The sequence below is a fragment of the Halichoerus grypus genome, chromosome 12 (assembly GCF_964656455.1).
Source record: "Halichoerus grypus chromosome 12, mHalGry1.hap1.1, whole genome shotgun sequence".
In the NCBI taxonomy this organism is placed as follows: domain Eukaryota; kingdom Metazoa; phylum Chordata; class Mammalia; order Carnivora; family Phocidae; genus Halichoerus; species Halichoerus grypus.
In genome coordinates this window covers 22,993,814-23,014,882 of record NC_135723.1, presented here as the reverse complement: position 1 = coordinate 23,014,882, position 21,069 = coordinate 22,993,814, and the positions used below count along the sequence as shown (strand labels likewise).

At 37.9% G+C, this 21,069-nt stretch overlaps 3 protein-coding genes across 5 annotated transcripts in view; 1 reads left to right on the top strand and 2 right to left on the bottom strand.

The window, feature by feature from the left end:
• The window catches only part of PHTF2 (putative homeodomain transcription factor 2), a 116,254-nt gene extending 111,995 nt beyond the window's left edge, over window positions 1-4,259 (bottom strand). For 2 of the 3 annotated variants that reach the window (XM_078060062.1, XM_036100321.2), the window contains exon 1: window positions 4,054-4,258. The gene's annotated coding sequence lies outside the window, so the exon portion shown is untranslated. Of the gene's footprint in view, window positions 1-4,053 lie in introns of all 3 variants that reach the window. The other variant, XM_078060063.1, reaches the window with a different exon arrangement.
• Window positions 4,260-4,571: 312 nt separating this feature from the next.
• Window positions 4,572-9,051, top strand: TMEM60 (transmembrane protein 60). Its single transcript, XM_036100325.2, has 2 exons — window positions 4,572-4,783; window positions 8,362-9,051. The coding sequence occupies exon 2, from the start codon at window positions 8,412-8,414 to the stop codon at window positions 8,811-8,813; it is 402 nt and encodes a 133-aa protein (XP_035956218.1). The 5' UTR covers window positions 4,572-4,783; window positions 8,362-8,411; the 3' UTR covers window positions 8,814-9,051.
• Window positions 9,052-12,234: 3,183 nt separating this feature from the next.
• RSBN1L (round spermatid basic protein 1 like) overlaps window positions 12,235-21,069 on the bottom strand; it is a 69,288-nt gene continuing 60,453 nt past the window's right edge. The window contains exons 7-8 of the mRNA XM_036100317.2: window positions 20,522-20,630; window positions 12,235-20,440 (exon numbers count right to left, since the gene is read on the bottom strand). Of these exons, the coding sequence (XP_035956210.2) occupies window positions 19,802-20,440; window positions 20,522-20,630 (748 nt within the window). The 3' untranslated portion in view covers window positions 12,235-19,801. The remainder of the gene's footprint in view (window positions 20,441-20,521; window positions 20,631-21,069) is intronic.

Genomic DNA, 21,069 nt, shown 5'->3' with positions numbered 1-21,069 from the left:
TAATGAGCCCAAAGTCACACAACTGATGGACTGTAGAACCGAGACTTGAATGTAGGTCTGCAGAGCACCAAAATTCGTGCCACACAACTTTAGTTAAGTTTTTTGCTATCTGTAACAGACCTTTTATGGAATGTTTTACTAAGGTGCTTTCACTCATGCAACAAATATCAGTGCCTACTACATACCTTCAAAACTTCTATAGAAACGCTTTTTTTTTTTTTTTGTAGAAACACTTTTAACAGTCCTCTTCCCCTACTGTTTCTGAAACTGGAAAGCTGCATACAGTGCACTTTTTCTCTCCTTTACTTCCTCTCATTAAATGTCAAATTCAATCATGTTATGATTATTATCAGGTAGTGGTTCAGCCACAGCCATTTCCTGCCCAGTTCCTGTTCACTACTCAGAATGAAGTCCAGCATATTTTCTTTCCTAGCACTCTAAAACTACCTGGTCTAGGAAGCAGTCCGTTTTTCTCATGTGAAATCTGATCTTTGTGTCATTTTAGCAATTTGTATGAGAATAACAAGTTGGAATACAAAAGCAGCTTTCCTAAATGGCATTTAATATTTTCAACTTAGATAATTCTGGTCATGAATTTACATATCATACATGTACATACATACATTACATATAAATCCACATTTATAAATCCAGTGGAAGTATTCATTGGTCTGTGCTAACCTGAAGGGAAGATTTACACATGGGACTTTTTCTCAGATTTTTTTAAGAACAGCCCCAATTTGAAAATTCTGTCTCACCGTTACGTCTCAAATTTGGATTTAGAAAAGGCAGTCGGCATATATACAAAGGGTAGTTTGCAATATCGGCCCTATGTGGCTACATACTCGGTAAAAGGGTTAAGGGAAGCAACAGTCACTTTATGATTCTTCTTTTTAAAGTAATCCCAAAATACATTCCACAAATTAAGTGCAAATGCCTCTAGTGGTGGTATAAGTCTTCCTTTATAGCTTAGAATGAAATTTTGCAATGAAATAATGAAAGTGCTTAGCTGGAAACGTTTGGAAAAGAAGTTTTAATTGTCACTGGGGGGAAAAAGTCTTAAACGGTAAATATTAAATAAAATGTAACAATTCACAAACTGTTGAGGATTTCCTATAATTTTAATATCTAAGTATGCAATTTCCAACCGCCAAAATTGGGTAGTACTCACCCTGCCTAGCCATACACAATTACCATTTAAATTTTGGCCTTCACAAATACTTTTTATACAAAGCTACGATTCCTTGCCATTCCCTCAACAATCCATATTCCTGTTCTGTGACCCCGCCTCCTGTTCTATCTGGGTAGGATGCCCTCCTTCCCCAACAACGAAAACTACTACTTACCCTTTAAGGCTCCAGTGGTAGCCACACCTCCAACCCCTTCTCCACTCTGCCTCTAAATATTATTCAGTCTTCTTTATTCAGGGCTTACCAGTGTGCCAGTACTTTACATATTCTGTTTAATGCTTAATACTCCGCTTTGAAGTAATTCATCTCCACTTAACAGATAAGAAAACTGAAGCTGAAAAAGGTTTACTATCATGTTAAAGGTCACAAAGCCAAACAGGAATTCAAATGCTGGTATGTCTAAACTTCAACTGAATTCTCTTCCATTAAATCACAAACTCTATGGCACTCTTTTATAGTATACACTGTATTGTATTAGGATTATTTGTTTATTTCTCTCCCCTACTAATGACAGGACAGGTGACTCCATCCTTACATCCCCAACAATACTCAACAATGCCTACTATACAGTGACTCAAAGTGTTACTGAATATGTACAATATTCTTACTCGGTTTATGACTTTGCAGCATTATTTTTCACTGATTAGTCTCCTTTGTACCAGGTCTCTACGAAGCCACTGTGGTGGTAAAACATATTGGCTTGGAATTTAGGCTTTGTAATCAGATTGCCTGGATTTGAATCCCACCTCCACCAACTTATGAGCTGAGAAATCCTGAACAAATGAGTTAACCGAAGTTTTGGTTAACTCATCTATAAAACAGAACAGTAATCACAGTACATGCCTCACAGCATTATAAAGATTAAACAAGACAGTATGGAAGCAATCCAACTATTTTTCGATCCTCATTTTTTCTACATGCCACCCTAAATTTTCTTTGGCTTAGTCTAGTGTAGCCTTTTTAATTACAAATTCCTTGAAATTTTATTAAATGGGCTGGCAAAAAGGTTCATAGGTTTAAAAATTGTTCAGGCCAAAAAAAGTAAAATAAAATAAAATTGCTCAGGCCAGGATGCCTGGCTGGCTCAGTCAGTAGAGCATGTGATTCTTGATCTCAGGGTTGTGAGTTCAAGCCCCACATTGGATGTAGAGCTTACTTAAACCAAACAAATAAATATTTAAAAAATAATAATAAAATAAAAAAATAAAAATTGCTCAGACCACCTACTTGATTTTTAGGGCCAACTGTCCACTGCCAGTTTGGACTCAAAAAGAGTTTACTCTGGGAGGTTTGACTATACAAGAGTGCCCCCATTATACTTTTTTCTCTTACTATGTTTTCATGCCCTATCAGAAAGTGGTAAAAGTCAGAAAAGACACTTCCTACCTTACTAACACCTAACTTAATACTATTTGATGCATGCACACAACTAACCTGCATGGGAGACAGGCTATTTCCCCAGCCAGAAATTTTCCTGGAACCACCCTGTGTCTGGTCTCAGGCATGGCTCATTCTCCTCAGACCTTTAGATTGCTTTCCTCTGGAATCTGGAGGCTGAAGCCACTACAACTGAACATTTCCTTCTCTTAAACTTAGCAATGTTTACTCCAAGAAGTTAGGATTTCAAATTGTTATGCTATTTTACAGCTCTTTAGGCTAAAGTGCATAGTTTCCAAATTCTCAGAATGCTCCCTTCCAACTTTAAAATGCTATGAAAAAATCCAGTTGGGGAAGAAACAAATTTTTTTAAAAAAATACATGATCTCTAATAACAAGAGCAAATAAAGTGGCTATGCCCAAAGTCTTAGAGGGGAAAAAAAGAAAAATCCTAAAATATTTAGTTGGCTCAAGCTAACCAAAAACTATAAAATCAAAGCACACAATTAACAAAATAAACTCAAAGTAAGCAGGATATACCATAAACAAAGACAGCAAGTATAAATTACAAAATATTTAATAATTCACGAATTTAAAAACTACTTGGTATATACTTAGATTAATAAATTGTTCCAGATTCTGTACTTCCCAGTCAGTATATGATGATATAAAGCAGTTCTTTTTTTTTTTTTTGGTCAGGCTAAAAATAAAGAGTGATGGATCAGTGACAGAATGATCTCCAAAGTTATAGAAGGAGGTTGAGTTTAAAAGTCAGACTCGAAGGAACAATACCAAAATACTGGCTGTCAATATCAGGCAGATAAAAATAAGAAAAGGTAAAGCAAGCTGATGGACTGCAGTACTGTTTCCAGCGGGGAAAACAGCCCTTAAGGCCCCTGAGAGAATTTCAGCACCCGCTCCGCAGTGCTGGAATCAGAACTAAACTGTTGCCTGCTCAGTGGGTGCAGGGCAGAGACCCTCCCTCCAGCCTGCGTCCTGCGTGCGCACAGTCGCCCCCTCCGCCCGAGCCCACTCCTCCGGCGGCTAGCTGACCTCCCCCGCCCGCCCCGGCTCCGCCACCCGATGCCCCTGCACGCCCTCCAGGACCCGGCGCGCCCCCAGCACAGCGCCAGGGGAAGGAAGCGGAGGAGAGGGGCCGCGAGAGGGGGCGGAGGGGCGGGAGGCGGCGCTGAGCTTCGGCCCGTCACCATTTAGGCTCGAGGACGGCACGGGCTCGGGAGGAGGGAGGCTGAGCCTCTGCCACCGGTCAAATGATGGGAGGGGACCGCGGTTGCCCCCGGCACGCAGGTGCCAGCGGCTGCCGGGGAAGTCACCGGCGGCGTAGGGCGATGCGTTGGCCCCGGAGCCCCCACCTCCATCCTGCCCTCCACTTTCCTCCCTCGTCCTGCTCCATCCCCAGGATTCTGTCAGAACCCAACGACCTCCACACGGCCCGCCCAAGCACGGAGGTGATGCCGGCTCTTACCGTAGGAGCGGGCGCCGCGCCGCTAGGAGGCGGCTGGGATGCGCGCGGGAGACTCCGAGGCGAGCGCCGCCGCCGCTGCGGGAGCCGGAGGAGTCACAACGAGGCTGCCGGCGGGAGCGCTGCCTCCAGAGCTGTCGCCCCACCCCCTCTCCCGCAGGATTTTGCGCCGGAGCCTGCAGTCTCCGCGCGCTGGCGGGGAGGGCGAGAGAAGGGGCGGGGCGCCCCTCGGAGGCGGAGCCGAGCGTTGGCTGGTCTGATTGGCGTCTGTGGGCCCAATGGGACCACGGATACTCCAGGCTGTGCTTAGACTGACTTTCCTCCTAGCCCGTAGCGGTAGAGAGGCGGGCCTAGTGGCTTCTTGTAGAGCAGTCTTTTTGACAAACCCGAACGTAAGAAAAGGTCGGTTGGTTCGCACTGGTGGCCAAATGGTCCAATTACCACAGGGAAAAGGGCCTCTGAAACTAGATTGGCATCCTCTCTACCTATAGGTAGAGAGGGTAGACCCAGGGGCGGTGGGAACCTGCCCCGGATGTGGGTGTGGCCCTGAGGTAGAACACAGAGCCACCACCGCGGTGGTTTGGGGAGGCGGAACTGAGATCTTTTTCTTGATTATCATGTGACGGGTTCTGGATTTAATGGAGGAGAAAGCGTGGAAAAGGCCAAGGATCCAAACTGGCGAGTTTTCTGATCTTCGCGCCCCTCCCCGCTCTCCGGCCAGCGGCGCTGCCAGGTGAGTCCCGGGCTCCAATGGGCCAGCATTCTCCCGAGGTGCATTTGCCCACCCGGTGCCCCGGAGCTGGCTTCCCGATGCCTCAGGGGGTTTGTCGCTGCCTCCCACCCCTTTACACCTCCTGCCAAACGTACGGACACCTGCTTGGCACCAGGCTTCTGCGTGCGTTTTGGATCGTGTGCAAGAAACCGCGTTCAGCTCCCAAAATGTGCTGGGCCCAGAGCGCAGAATGGGAATAGTCCGAATTAGGGCGAACCGTAGGTGTTGGAAGACTGAGGGCGAGGATAGTTTAGGAACGTCCTGAAGTTCTAGGGACAAGTAGGCCCAAAAATCATGTAAGTTGTAAGCAGAACGCTGTTCCTCTGAAGGAAGGTTAAGTTCGACAAGGCTGTTGAAGCAGGAGCCTTTCGAAAGCGACTCATTATTTAGAGGAATTGTGTTGTGGGCTCATAAGCAAAACTGTCTTCGGGATGGGGTGAGTTCATTTGGAAGAGTGCTGGCAGTAGCCAGAGAGGGAAATGGGGGTGGTGCAGAACGCACTGTGGGCAAATTAATGAGTGCACACACAACTGCTAGATGCTGGAATTGTGGGCAGAGCCCTTTCGATTTCCATTTTGGGACAATGCAGAAGATTTTGACAATGGATGAGAAAGCATATGAAGTAATACTTAACTATCTTCCTGGTACCAGAAGTAGTCACCTCAAATAGGACTTTAGTAGAGCAAATTTTTGTTTTGGAGCATGCAGCCCCCTCTGTTGAGATAAAAGACGGCCAGTAGTAGGAAACAAATTACTTCAATTAATGAAGATTTATGAACAAGTAAAATTGGCGTTGTAACGCCCTGCATCTAGAATTCTTCAAACCTCATTTAAATATCGGCATAGTGCTTCCCAGTTGAGGGCATTTTAGTATAAGTGCATACAGAACTTTGTGGCATCCCACATTATAAAACTTGAAGCCACGAGACTGTGCTCTTTCTATCATCCTTCCATCTCCATCCCTAAAGTACCTATGTTGAGTGCAGCAACCGTTTCTATGACCAGTTGCTTACTCAGTCCTATATGCAAAAATTTGAACCCTGACTTATCCAATGGCTGATGGAAAAGTTGTGTTTAAACAAGTGTATTGGGGCGCCTAGGTGGCTCAGTCATTAAGCGTCTGCCTTCGGCTCAGGTCATGATCCCCGGGTCCTGGGATCGAGCCCCACATCAGGCTTCCTGCTCAGTGGGAGGCCTGCTTCTCCCTCTCCCACTCGCCCTGCTTGTGTTCCCTCTCTCACTCTGTCAAATAAATGAGTAAAATCTTTTAAAAAAATAAACAAGTGTATTATCATAAACTTTTTAAACGTTCACAAAATATGGTCAGATAGATTGGAGATCAGGTTTGAGCAAACTTGATTTACAGCATGAAATCCATTTGTAGTTAATAATCAGTTCACACCCTTTGCACCTCTTCTTCCAAATTCAGCCCCATATCCCACCATGGCAGCCTTTGGTCAGGAAAGGCGACCTGGAGAAAATGCCCTCCTGGGAGCAAAAGCATCTGCTTTTCATACTGCAGTATGAAGCATCCGATCTGCCAGCTAAGTAAACAAGTGCTAGCAGATGGGTGTCAGGGGAAAGGGGATTTAGGAGATCCGTAAGTCACTATTATAGTAAAACAGATATGCACTCTTGCCCCATGATAGCCACCCACTCTTTAAAGTAGTAGAGGTGTAGCAAACAATATCAAAATTAGTTTTATTTTTTTTAAGATTATTTATTTGAGAGAGAGAACGAGCGGGGGAGGGGAGAGGGAGAAGCAGACCTCCCACTGAGCAGGGAGCTCGATGTGGGGCTTGATCCCAGGACCCGGAGAGATCATGACCCCAGCCAAAGGCAGATGCCCCACCAACTAAGCCACCCAGGCGCCCCTCAAAGTTAGTTTTAAAATATAATTAATTAAACATGCTAGTCTAGGGCATTTTATTCATCTAGCCAGTTTCTTCACTTTTTCCTTGTTTCTTATTTCTTCCTGCATTTTTACTCCTACCCCTCATGCTTTTGCTACCCCACCACCTTCTGATGTTTACCTCTTTCCATCAGGTATCCTCTCTACGTCTCTCTCCTTTGTGGCCTATTTCCCTCAGTTTATAATCATATTTAGATTCTTCTTTACTGAAAAATTTCTTCCTGACTCTTTCTCAATCTCATTATATGTCTTGTCTTTCATCTTCTCTTCTTCAAATGTTTCAGAGGAATAAAGTGTTGTCAACTGTTTACATTTTGTTAACTCCTCACCCAACTGCTGCAGTCTGGCTTCTGATTTCCATTCTACTTACCCTTTTTCCAAATGGTCACAAGGTTGTTATAAAAAGCTTGAACAAGTATAGAACATACTATCAACCTGTATGTGAAGACTAAATAAATGCTTATACCTATGTATTATAGATTAATGTGTCCCAATCAAACTTCCAAGTTTTTAAGAATTAATGGTTTTAGCAGTGAAAAAAAAATGAAAGGGCAAAATATTCTGGAAAAGAAATCCATGAGTAGTAGGCACTAGTCCTTTCAGATATTAGAGTATATCCTAGAACATATCTAATCACAGTCATATAGTACTAGTGCAAAACAGAAATATAGGTCAGTAGGACAGATCTATAGACAGATCTTATATTTTAGGGATATAAGAAATAACTTTCCGTTGCCTGGCTGGCTCAGTTGGTAGATCATGAAACTCTTGATCTCAGAGGCCTAAGTTCAAGCCCCACATTCTTTAAAAAAAGGGAGAGAGAGAGAGAGAGAGAGCCTAAATTATTGAATAATTTAGCATCTAATAATAACAAAATGTCAAAAGTTTAAGTGGTCTTGATTATTGGATAGCAAGTAGCAAAAAATCAGGATTTATACCACAAACCAAAAAATATATAATGAGTAGTATTAAAAAGAAAAATTCAGACTAATAAGTATTTTTAAGAATTGCAGTGAGAAAATTTAATTTAAAAAGACCCACAGACTAAGCTGTGTGAAAATCCAGTATTACCAATATATTTTGTATTATTTAGCCCAAAGATCTCCTCACACTCTTAATTCTATTTAATATCTGAATTTTTGTTAACCATTCCCTCCTTATTAAAACTGTCCTCCCTTGACCTGATAAGCACTTCCTCCTTTTTCACTACTTTGATTTTGAATGCTTTTTCTTAGTACATCTTGAAATTGAATGAAAATTTATAGATGTACAGATGTACAAAAAGAATTTAAGAATATCCCTGAGGTACAGGAATAAAGTCATGAGTACCTGGACTTGAGTGACAGCAAGGAAAAGGAACAGACTATTCTTGAGACATTTTGAATAGAGCTTACGCCCAGTTGATATACTAAAAGTTTTATTGTATTTTGTCATGGGCTATAAGGAATGATGAATGTAATGTTGTCAATGATGTCTACAAATTTTACAGGGTTTGAAAGGAAGAATAGAATGTTTTCAAAATTAGGAAATCTGTGAGTGGGGAAGAACAAGCTTTGTTCACCAGGAATGGAAGTGATTTTTTTTTTTCTGGTATCAAAACAATCCTGACTTTTTTTCCTTCTCTTAGGGTATATTTCCCTTTTTTCGACTCTGCAACAGCCTCTTTAAACTGTTTAAATGAGAATGTCCTTGGCTCAGAGAGTACTACTCACCTGGCTTTTCACATTACTCTTCTTGATCATGTTGGTGTTGAAACTGGATGAGAAGGCACCTTGGAACTGGTTCCTCATATTTATTCCAGTCTGGATATTTGATACTATCCTTCTTGTTATGCTGATTGTGAAAATGGCTGGGCGATGTAAGTCTGGCTTTGACCCTCGGCATGGATCACACAATATTAAAAAAAAAGCCTGGTACCTCATTGCAATGTTACTTAAATTAGCCTTCTGCCTTGCACTCTGTGCTAAACTGGAACAGTTTACTACCATGAATCTGTCCTATGTCTTCATTCCTTTATGGGCCTTACTGGCTGGGGCTTTGATAGAACTTGGATATAACGTCTTTTTTGTGAGAGACTGACTTCTAAGGACATCATTCATTTTATTGCCGTTCAACAAGCTATCATTAAAGTGTTCTGAATCCTTGCAAGCTTGAAGAATACCAGAGAACTGAGAAAATAACCAAATGTAGTTTTATACTGCTTCCATAAAATAGTCTTTGTGAATCATGGACTTCTAGTCAATCCAAAGCTTATTCAATATTTCAGTTATTAATATCCTTATTATCCCTATATAAATAAAGTTTGTTTTTGACCTTATTTTTCTACTTGACTCTTAATAATCTGTTGTACATATGTGGTCAATTTTTAAAGTATATAAATAAGAAGTCTTTAATCTACATTATTTGGGTAAAAGTTTTAATATATCATAGCCCCTTATGACCAAAGTAAATGATCATTTGTGCTTGTAAATTACGGAGGAAAAAAACCTAGTTACTGAAATAGTTGTGCCACTTCATGTTTACATTCAGAAGGAATCTGAGAGTTTGACAGATTTTTATCTAAGCTAACATCATTGCTACTTCTCCCTTTATGACCCATGAACTACAGGTGGCATATTAAAACAGAGCAGAGGCTTGCCTCTTCCTAAAGTTAGAGGGACCTTTCATCATGGTTGAATCAGGACAGTTCCTATTTATGCCTTTGTCCTGGGGTTCAGGAATTTAGTGCCCCTTTCACTCTTAAAAGTGTCCTGGCTTGAGAATTTATAGATGATCCTACCAAGGCACTCAACCCATTCCAGTGAAGCACAGGTGACATTAACTTAGAAGAATTCCGAACAGTCTTATGTACATTATAACTCTGAAGCAGGTGATTGTTCTTGACCTACACAGCCCTCACTTTTAGCTTTGGGAAGAACCCAAAGTAGTATTTTGTCTGTTTTAAAAATATCTACCACACAAAGTGATTTCTGGCTGCTAGTACTTGAGAGGATTGCTTTGAATATAGCACTTTGGTCTAGTTCTCCTTTGTAAAGCAGATAACATGACAAAGCTTAAGCTACAACACCACAAATTAATATAGCTGAACTCCTTGTTTGAAACTACAGAGCTACGCTAAATAAATAAAAATTGATCAGTTACAAGTGTTTTCCTGTCTTACAATTGGTATATATTCCTATTTTGAGCATCTAAAAATAGGATGGAAAAGAATAGTTAATATGGGGAACATAATGTTCCAGACTTGATTAGATATTCCTAATTCAGCTGAGAGATCCAAAAAATCTGGTCTCTCTAATGATAGATTGAAAGTAGAAGAACGCTTTCATCTCAGTGAGAAACCAGATAGGAGGATTTTGAAATTCAGCAAAAGCTGTATTTGTGCAAGTATTATCTAAGTATGATCTCTCACAGGGAAAAGGAAAAGGACAGCACCACGTGCAAACAATTAGCTGGGTCAGGAGTCAGCAAAATTTTTTCTGTAAAGGTTTATCTAGTAAATATTTTAAGCTTTGTGGGCTGTATCGTTTCTATCTCAACAGCTCGGATCAGCTCTGTGATGAAAAAGCAGCCATAAACCATGGGTTATGTTCCAATAAAACTTTATGGACAATGAAACTTAAATTTTGTAAAATTTCCACATATCACAAGGTAGTATTCTTTCGACTTCTGTTCCAATTACTTAAAGCTATAAAAACTATTCTTGCCTCACAGCCATACAAAAACACCCCTAAGCTAGGTCATAAAACAAGCAAAAGCAGAAATTCTGTGTGAGATTTCTAAGAGAAAAGGTGGGACAGGTCTCCAAGGAAATAAGAGAAACTGGGTAAGAATTATATCTAAAAGGCAGCACAATAACCAACCTGTTGACCCATGAGGATCAATTAATTGTAATAGTGTCTGAGAGGTTCCCAGAAAGTAGAACTTTTTCTTAAAGTTAGTATACTGACAGACTAAATAAACAACTTGAAGCAGCGTAAGTTACTGATGTGCACCTCCTTGATTCTGGCACCAATTCCAATGTGTGTTTTATCCCCATACCACCAAGGAATTCTTTCAGTTCTGACACTACTTGGAAATATTATGTGATCCCACAGGTTAAGGGTTCAATCCCAGAAGACTCCTCCTCCCTCCAAACTTCAGATACCAAATACAAATCCAGCTATAGATTGATGTTCCGACTCCCTTGATTAATTTGCTAGAGCAGCTCACAGAACTCAAAGATTTTACATACTAGATTACCAGTTTATTATAAAAGAATATAACTCAGGAACAGCAAGATGGAAGAAATGGTAGGGCAAGGTATGGGGAAGGGGCAAGGAGCTTCCATGCTCTCTGGGCATACCACTCTTGCCCCATCTCCTTGTGTTCACCATCCCAGAAGCTCTCTGAACCCTGTCCTTTTAGGATTTTATGGAGGCTTGATTACATAGCATATTAATTAAATCATTGGCCATTGGTGACTGAACCCAATCTCCAGTTCCTCTCCCCTGGGAGATAAGGAAGGAGGAAAGTTCCAACCCTTTAATCACATGGTTGTTTCTCCCTGGCAACCAGCCCCCATCCTTAGGTTACCTAGGAGTTTTCCAAGTCACCGCATTAACATAAGCTCAAAAGACACCTTTATCACACTAACAGGAAATTCCAAGGAATTCCTGTGCCCAGAATAGGGATAAAGACCAGATGTATATTTCTTATACATTACAATGTCACAGTCTCAGTGGTTGGAATACATTTAAAACATTAAATAATTAAAGATAGAGCAGATAGAAATTATGCTCACAGATAGAAAAAGCAAAACTAACGGAATAATTATATATATAAACAATATTGCAGAAAAATACTTTCCCATTTGTTTTTAGTTCTAGGATATTTCCTTTGTAATACAAAGATTTAACTTAAACATGAAAGGTTCCTTATGAAGCCAGTATTTTCCAGGTCAGTATGGACAAGAAGTAACTTATTCTGGTTTGGGGCAAAAGATTTATCAAAAATTCTGAGTAAAAGCAACTTGTAAACAAAATAACTTTTTTAAGACTTGAAAATATGAAAAGTAGAAAATATTCAAAGAATGCACAACTTGTTCAGCAATATTTCATGAACACAGAGGCTGGGTATGGTGGTACCATCAATCCACCACATGAAACATGAACACAAATCCACCAACAGAGAGCTTTCAAGCACCAAGAAAATTTGTTGCTCACAGCTTCTAGAAGTAAAGATCCATCTGTGGGCTAAAGTTTACTGTGATTTTAAAAGTTATTAACCTTACAAATTAGGTCATCTGCTTTCCTCTCTGCTTTTTTACAGTGCAGCAAATAAGAGAAACCGATGTGACTGATGAACAGAAGTGATGGCCAAAAAAGGAGAGGAAACCACAGAACTTTCATTAGAGGCAGGCATATTACTATGCACCTGTGTCATCAAGAATAGTTCTTTCTCTTTACTGAGAGAAAATTAATCAGAATCCTTTTAGCATTATATTAAGAAACAGGCCACAAACTACAAAAGGAGTTTCCTTTAATCTTGATTGGTCATGTTTGCACAGTAAATGTCAGTTGTTTGGTGTTCTTATAATTCATGACATAGTGAAGGTACATGGGAATTACAGTGTTAGAAACAGGATAAAACAAAGAAAAAACCCTCATTATAATAATGATGGAAAAACTAAAGCACAGATAAATGAAATGAAATCAGTCCCTGGTCATTGATAAATGGAGAAGTTTTAACTCCAAATGCTATTTCCAAAATAGGTTTGCTATTGAAGAAAAAAAAATAAGAATTCATCCATGGAAGATACATACCAGTTATCAAATGCCAAATAAAGTAACCCTAGGCTAAAAACTTTTATGAGAGGGATCTACTTTACACTTTAATGTTTTACTCTCATTTTGCTTGTCCTATGTTCAAATTACCATACTGTAATCATACTGATATCTTACACCACAAAGTAAATTTACTACCACTATCATCTATATACTACAAACCCAAATTTGTAATCAGGAAAAGGCAGTCTGTAACATGATTTTGAATTGCTGGCCCTGGGCAAAATAGTGAACTAGGAACAAGTATGTTTTGGAAATCTACCTACCTCCACCATACCTCATGACCCCTTGATAAACATCTTCCTCTTCCCAGATGCCTAGCCTTTGCCCAAAATTAGAAGAATACAGAGAAAAGATAATTAGTGAGAAAGGCATAAAATGATTAGGCTGACCCAGAACATAGCTCTTCTATTCTTTTTACTATGTTAATTCCAGAATCAGAAGCTAACATTTGTAGTATCTACAATATATAAACCAATGCACTAAGCCTTGGGCATGTTCTGTCATTTAATTTTCACCACCAATTAGCAGAATAGGTATTCCCTCCTCCCCTTTTACTGATATGAAATAAAAGCTAAGTGATTTCTCAACGTTATACAAGTGTATTCCCCTTTCATGAGCCATAGCTGTACTGCTCAAATGCCCTCAGCATAGTATCATACTAGTGAAGAAGGTCTGTGAAAATGTGCCACCTTTATGTCCTTGTCCCACTCCTGCAACAGAATGGATATTGACTAAAAATATGAGTGCATGTTATCACCTTCAATATTTTCAATTTTTGAATATATCAATAGGGAGACTGTATTTTGCCAAGTTAAGACTTAGCATGCTAAAAATCTGATTCAGACTATAAGATATTAAGGTGCTTCTTATATGATTATTTGCCATTTTAATCACTTTAGGTCTAGTTTAAATTTACCCTCAATTTGTAATGAGTGTATCTCTAGTTGAAGAAAAAAGTTGGGTGAGTTTTACAGGTTTAACGATCTTCACAATACTTTCTCCACATTGCCCAATGGGCCTAGATATTTAACAGGTAGCTTCTTAAACTTTATTCGTAAGACTGAAGTACAAAATAGAAACTCGGTCTCTTTATAGTGCCTGCTAATCTAATTTTCTCCACTTTTCTATTGCAATTCTAGAATTACATTACGAAATAAAGTCAGTTTTTATATCATAGAAACCCACATAGTTTTTCCCACCCCCGGTAAAGTTAAGGTACAACTTTTGTTCCTTCAAATATTTATTGAATACCAAGTGTATATATTAGGTGTCAAGGATACAAAGGGATTAAAAAAGAAAAAACTTGTAACTTCTAGTTCATGGTTTAGGTAAAGCCCAATGTGTACTTAACTAATGTGTACATTAAATGATGTGAACAAAGGGACACAAGAAGCAGAGCGAAGAAATGATTCTACACCAGCTTTGGGGTGAGGGATGAACTCAGTAAACGACACAGAAGAGAAGATGTTTAACTAGAGTTTTGAAAAAAGATTTCACGGTATTATATTCCAAGCAGAGATTTCCCCAGCAAAAGCAAAAAATTTTAAAAGTACACAAAGGAAATGGCAAGTCCTGGCACCTGGTAAATCTGAAAATTGGGCACATTAATGGAAGACTGGTGGATGAAGCTGGAAAGGAAGGGCCATATCATGAAGGCTTTTTGGTGTGATACTTAGATTTGGCTTCTAGTCTTTAGGAAAGGAGCCACGGAATATTTCTAAGCAAAAGAGTAACAATCATATCTATCTTAGATTAATCTGGTAGTAACAAAGAATGGATTGGAATAGGGGTAGAGGCAGAGGACTGCAGGCAGCCTGGAACATTTTAGGCTATTTTAAGAGTCCAGGTAAGATGAACATCTACTATAACAAGAAAGGAGACAAATTATGAACATTTCCAGGGTCAACTCAAGAAAATCTCATGACACATTGTATATAGTTAGAAGAAAAGAGAAATCAGATAACTGCAATGACTAGGTAGAGACATAGTGATGCCGATACCCAAATTAGGAGGGAAAGGAAGAGCTAATGCTTGGGGGCAAGGGAGAAGAGAAGGATTTAATTCTGATTACACAGATCCTTAGAGCTGAAGTAAGAAATCAAGGCTGACTGAAGTCATGAGGTCACGAAGATAATTCGGGGACAAAGTGTAGAGACCTAAAGAACCTGAGATTGCTTTAAATAGCGGTGGCTAAGGCAAAAGAAGACATCCAAAGAAATGGAAAAGCAAAACAGAACAGATAGGTCATACATAGAGTTTTAGGGAGTAAAAGATTGCTAACAAGTGCTGCAAGGATTAAACAGAAGTATTAAGGGGTGCCTGGGTGGCTCAGTCATTAAGCATCTGCCTTCGGCTCAAGTCATAATCCCAGGGTCCTGGGATCAAGCCCCGCATTGGGCTCCCTGCTCAGCGGGAAGCCTGCTTCTCCCTCTCCCACTCCCCCAGCTTGTGTTCCCTCTCTCGCTGTGTCTATCTCTGTCAAATAAATAAATAAAATCTAAAAAATAAATAAATAAATAAACAGAAGTATTATGAAATAAAGCCAATGAATTTGGCAGTCAAAAGGTGACCTTTGAGAGAACCACTTCAGCCGGGTGATTAAATTTGAGGATTAAGACAAAATTATAGTGAAATGAGGAAGTGAAGGCAGACAGAGTTTTCCAAGAACTCTGTCAGTCAGGAAGAGGTATGGAACAACAGCATAAACAAAAGCCAGACTAAAGTTTTTGTTTTTGTTTTTTTAAAGAAGATAGAAGACTCGAGATTTTTCACATAAATGTCTGGCTCAGTTAAAAACAAAAACAAAATTTCAAAGAAAGAAGAAACTTGGGTAGAGGGAGGATGTAGAACTGCCTGTCCAAATAAAATTTTAAACACCATATTATGCAAAATATTTGCAACTATACTGACTTGTCTCTGAATCTGCATACTTTGTAGTCTTCAGTAGTACCAAGGCAATGAACTTTATAGAAAAGCATACAGATTTAACATTTTAAAAATATAGATGCGTAAATTCTGAATTTCAAAATGTGTAGAAGGATCCAGAGTGCTAATATTTTAATAGTGCAGTTCTTGGAAGGCAAATAATAGTAATAAAACATATAAGTAGTATGTTTTAATTTTACTTTTAATTTCTAGTTAACATAAATTCTATTTGCCTACATTTTATTCTCAGCTCATTCACACTCCCTGATTGGGCCTAAAGTCCTAGAAGGGAAGATAACCTGAAATGCAAGATGTTATCCCCTCCTTTTTCCCTATCTCCCAGTAGATATAATGACCTAGAACATCTGTAAACGTAAAGAAGAAAAGCCATCTCTGCTTTTAGCCTCTTGTGCTTGACATTCTAAAAAGCGATGGTTTCCATCTGCAATATGCACTATGTTAAAAAAAGAAAAGCCAGAGCAGAGAGAGAGAGTTATACTTCTTCCGAGTTGTCCTTTTAATTATTTTATCTGAGGTACACTGTCAGTGCCAAGCATGTCAAACATAACTCTTTCATGAAATAGAAAAGGCATTCCAAAACCAGTAAAATTCTGTTTACATACCAAAGTAGCTACATCAGGTGGAATATTAATAATCAAGAGCTCTTCTATCACTCTGAAGACCTAAAACCCATCATGTCACTTTTTACCAGCTTAAAAGTATCTTGAAAACAATGCACTTTTGTCCTCCCCTCCTGGGACAGAAATAGTCCTGTCTAGAGAGAAGGGAAGTGATTTAGCATGCCATCCCAGCACCCACACCGAACTAGTTTAACAGCCTTGCTTAAGGTAATCCTCAATATTCTAGGTTGGCATGAGTCAACTTTTGATAATTTTTAAGAGAAAAAAAAGACTTTCAGATTGGAATCACTTTCAAGATCTTATGGTTTCATTTGAAGACAAAGAAACAAGACCTTTTGAAGATGACGAGATGAAAATAAAATGTCAAATATAAGAAAATAATACAAAACAAAGGTAAAAAGATTACAGTTATCAATTTTAGTATTTATTGAAAGGTGGAAGACAAGGAAAATTCCTCTCACACTAAAAACAAATCTTGCATCTCTGCTAAATGTAAAATGAATTTTTAGATATTTGCTTTACATGACAATAAACTTGTCCAACAAAATAACTGAATGCAAATTTACCAAAACAGTGCTAATCTATTTACAAAAATGATCTCACCTGCCATTATGTATTTGGGGAAAAAAACCGTTTCACACTCAGGAACACTAATGAAATACCTTGAGGACATAACACAAGAAATAAAATTCGTCCTACCCTCTCTGGCCCTTCCCTCCCTAAAGTTATAGAATAGATTGAAAATGAATATATGTGGGAATAAACATAGTATTTCCAATAATCTTACACACACACACACGATTGAAAATGAATATATGTGGGAATAAACAGTATTTCCAATAATCTTACACACACACACACACACACACACACACACACGAGTGTTGTGCCTGATCAACCTAATCTTTATTTAAGGTCAGCAGCCTTAGGGACAAGGGAGATAATGAATATGGCTTTAGTCAAGTTTTCAACTAAATATCACAAATGCTTAATTCTTTTGCTAGCTAATCAGCTAACCTGAGAATGGAAAAGATTCTACTTCTTCAATAGCTAATAGGTATGAACCAAAGTAATTAAAAAAAAAAAAAAGCACTGTAGCAGACACCACTGAGGTACCTTAGTTTTTTTTAAAGGTCTGTGTATCGATTTAATAATTTACATAATAACTGTTTATATAGCATAAGATCATATAGAAACTACATCTTAAGTGCTTTATTGTTCTGGTCCAAGAAATTGGAAAAATCAACAAAAAAACGTGTGTTCAGGTAAAGAACTGGAATGTAGTAACTAGGGAACCATTAATATAAAGCAATATTGAAATAGAAATTATGTGTGTTTAACAAAGGTAATCAGCAAGTTCTTAGATTGCATCCAAAGAGGATTTTAAAAATTATAACCCGTAAGACAAGGGATATAACATTATTCAAGGTGACAAAGCTGTGTCTTGAAATCTTGAGCCCACTGATTTATGTTTCATATATTTATATTGTAAAATGCATACATATATGTATTTTACAAAACTTTATAAATTTTCAAAATATGGAGAAGTTTTGAGTATTGGTTATATAAGGAACTCTACCTAAAAGCAACCACTGTGGTTGTTTTAGATATGTCTTTTAGTTAAAAGTTTAAGGCTCAAGATATTTTGGAGGGATACCCTAAAGACATTTTAAATATTACTGTATGATCTCATGTATCTATGTGTATACTACTGGAAAACTAAAATATTGTTAAATATATCACCCTACAATTAAAAAAAAAACATTTTAACCACTTCAATTAAAAAAGAAAACATTTTAACCACATGCTCTCCTATTTCTCAATACTGGTTTGCTATGAACTTTTATATCCCCAAAAAGTAGATGCAAATGATAAATTTAGCTTAAAAGAGAAGATTAAAGTGGTGAGGAGTAGGCTAAGACGGTAACATATAAAACAAAATCCCTATTTACATTATCATGAATTACGCCTTCCTTATCCCATGATAATTCCTATATTGCAAATATATTGATTTCCTATAAACCATTGAGATTTCCTACAGTATTTGCCTAACCCTTTTAAACTGCGGGCCAGAAATGATGTCACTGCTGCAATTGATTTTAGTGGCTTCTCCCTAACCATAAACATAAGCAGTTTTATGGGTACCACAAATGAGGCTGGAGCAGAAACAATTTCAACAGCAACACTAAACAAAAGACAGCACAAAGAATCTCAGTTAAAAGTCATCAACCAAAGTATGAGCCCAGAAAAATACCAAAGATAAAATAAATGTGCAGTGAGCAGTGTTCCTTATACCAAAGCATACATTAAAGACATTTGTTTGACTTTTAATTACAGTAGCGGAAGCAGTCTCAAATAGTGCTGAAGTCCATCACTGAAGAGATCTATTTTAATCTTTAGCTAGGCACTGGCAATCCTACCCGAATTTTACTTTCCAGGGCTTTTTTGGGAAAAAGGTAGGGAGAAGGATCCTTAGAAAAATGAGGTAACGCATCTTATTTTGTTAGTTATATCTCTGTATATGGCAGTTGAGTCATGGCCCTTAAGATTTTGTATTTGTCACACTTTCCTCCTGTTCTGCGAGAAAAATGTAAAAGAGGATTTTAACTGCTCACAACTAAACATTCTGTAACTAAAGATTTTTACTCAGCTACTATTAAATATAGTACAGGTGCTTATTAGTAAGAACATTTTTCTCAACTTTTTCTCATTCCAGACACTCTATATAGAGAAGATTTACGTTAGGGCTATGTAATCTGGCCACGTAACTTCATGAGTTAGAAGAGTTCAATACCACTCACAGACCTTGTTTCTCCCAACTTTATAAAACTGCTTCTATTACCTAAACTGCTTTCTGAATGTTGAATATAAATATTTTAAAATGTATTCCAGGGAGTGAGGCTAGGAAGTTTCACATATTCATCTTATTCAGCAATTTAAGAAGTTATGCAAAATATGATATACATATCTATATATATTCCCATACATACACACATTATATAAATATGCTTTCATAACTGAATCTTGTTTTCAAAAATGCTTACACAGTGTGGGGAATTTAAATATTCACTAGATTCGAATACTTACATTTGCACTCCATTACCACTCTAAATGGATACACCAGCAGAAACGTAATAGACCAAATAAATGACTTAACTGAATTGTCAGTTTGTCTTTTTGCAGACCCAACAGAAAACATATTTATTATTATGAACCTTTATTAAGTGGCTCACATTTCAGTATAAATCACACTAAAAAGATTTTTTAAAAGCTATTTACACTACAGTGCTGACACATTAAAATGAAAAAAAAAATCGGTATAAATAAGCTCTATGGAAAAGCCTTAAATTGTCAAAAAAGAATTCTGGCTCATATTACAAAAAATATATATATATATGTTAATGTCAGCTCTATTCTAAAACCTACAATTCCAAATCAAATGATTCTTTAAAGACTCCTTTTGTTTAAACCTGTAATATTTACAGTGCATCTGGCCCTAAGTGCTTTGATCCTTCACAGTTATGGACAGGCACTGAGGAATGTTACAAAGCTACATAAACTCTATTTTGTAACAGACTTGGGAGCAAGTCCTTGGCTTGCTTTCAGAATTCATGAATCTTTATTACATTATTAACTTTAAAAAAAAAAAAAAGAATTTTAAATGGTATGTACAAATTTAGCACAAAATGTCATCATCTTTTCTGTCTTGATTTGAATGTGAACTATGTTGCCTTGTATCAACTAGACTTATGAGACTTCCAGGGCACAATTCTTCCTTTAAATCTTTGTTGCTATTTTCAAATTTAGAGTCCATGTCAATCTTAAATTCTGTAAATTGAACATGATCCAATTTTGCTTTAACATTCTTGCCATCCGTATTATTCGGTGCTCTAGTCTTTTCAGGAATATAAACATTCACAGGTTCTTCCTTGATTCTTACAGCTGCAATAGGTTCATGTTTAATCGGCTGTAATTCAGATTTAGAATGAAGTTTGTCTGAAAAATTAGAATCCAAGGAGGTTTTGCTTACAGCACAAATCACATGGTCAGTGTGAGGTCCAAGAACTGATGTTGTGGAATCTGGTGATGTGCCTGTTTCGTGAGTAGCTGTATTCTGAGCAGTCTCCTCCTCTGAGTGATACAACTTGAGCCGAACATGCCATGCTAAACTGCATACTGCTGAAACTGTCTTGAACTGATGAACAACATTCCTTGGAATAAAATAAATGTCATTATCATACAGCTGAATCCTGGCATAGCGGATGCCTTCCCTCCTCAGTTGATTAAGTTTTGCATCATCAACCCACTGGACACACTAAAAAAAAGAAACAGGAATACCATTAAGTCTTTTCTACAATAAAAATTAAACTGAAAACAATAATAGTTTAAGATATACCTGGGACAGTGGAGGTTCATGTAAATCTAACTGCATTCGTTGAACTACTTCTAAGAAATCTTCAGCATGAAAACAAATTACATCTTTGGTTATTCGGGGTTGAGCAGGCCTAAAAAAGAACATGAGATAATGAAGAATCTTCCATTAATGTTTCACTCTGTTAAGTCCTTATTAAATTTAAAGCAAAAATAGTTTGTGGTCAAAACAAAAGTACCTAGAAATAAAGTTAAAATGTAATTAGAAGATCACTCTACATATTTAAACAAAGGGATAAAACCATGAGTTTTGACCTAAACATAAATAAAAACTAACCTCATTTTATTATAGCTATGTATAACCATATTTTGAAAAATTAAAATAATCTGAATTGGTTAATTATGCAAATCAAAAAACTAAGGGCTTTGTCTTAAAGGTCAATACTTCAACAAATTAAATGCTAAAGATGAAACTACTACATAAAAATTAGAGGTAGATATGGGGAGAAGAGTACTTTCTTCTAACAAAGACATATATAACTGCAGTTATATCTAAAATTCCTAAGTAACCCT

Bases quoted from the DNA above. Each gene is read 5' to 3' on its own strand.
- TMEM60 (XM_036100325.2), top strand. From the start codon at position 8,412: ATGAGAATGTCCTTGGCTCAGAGAGTACTACTCACCTGGCTTTTCACA.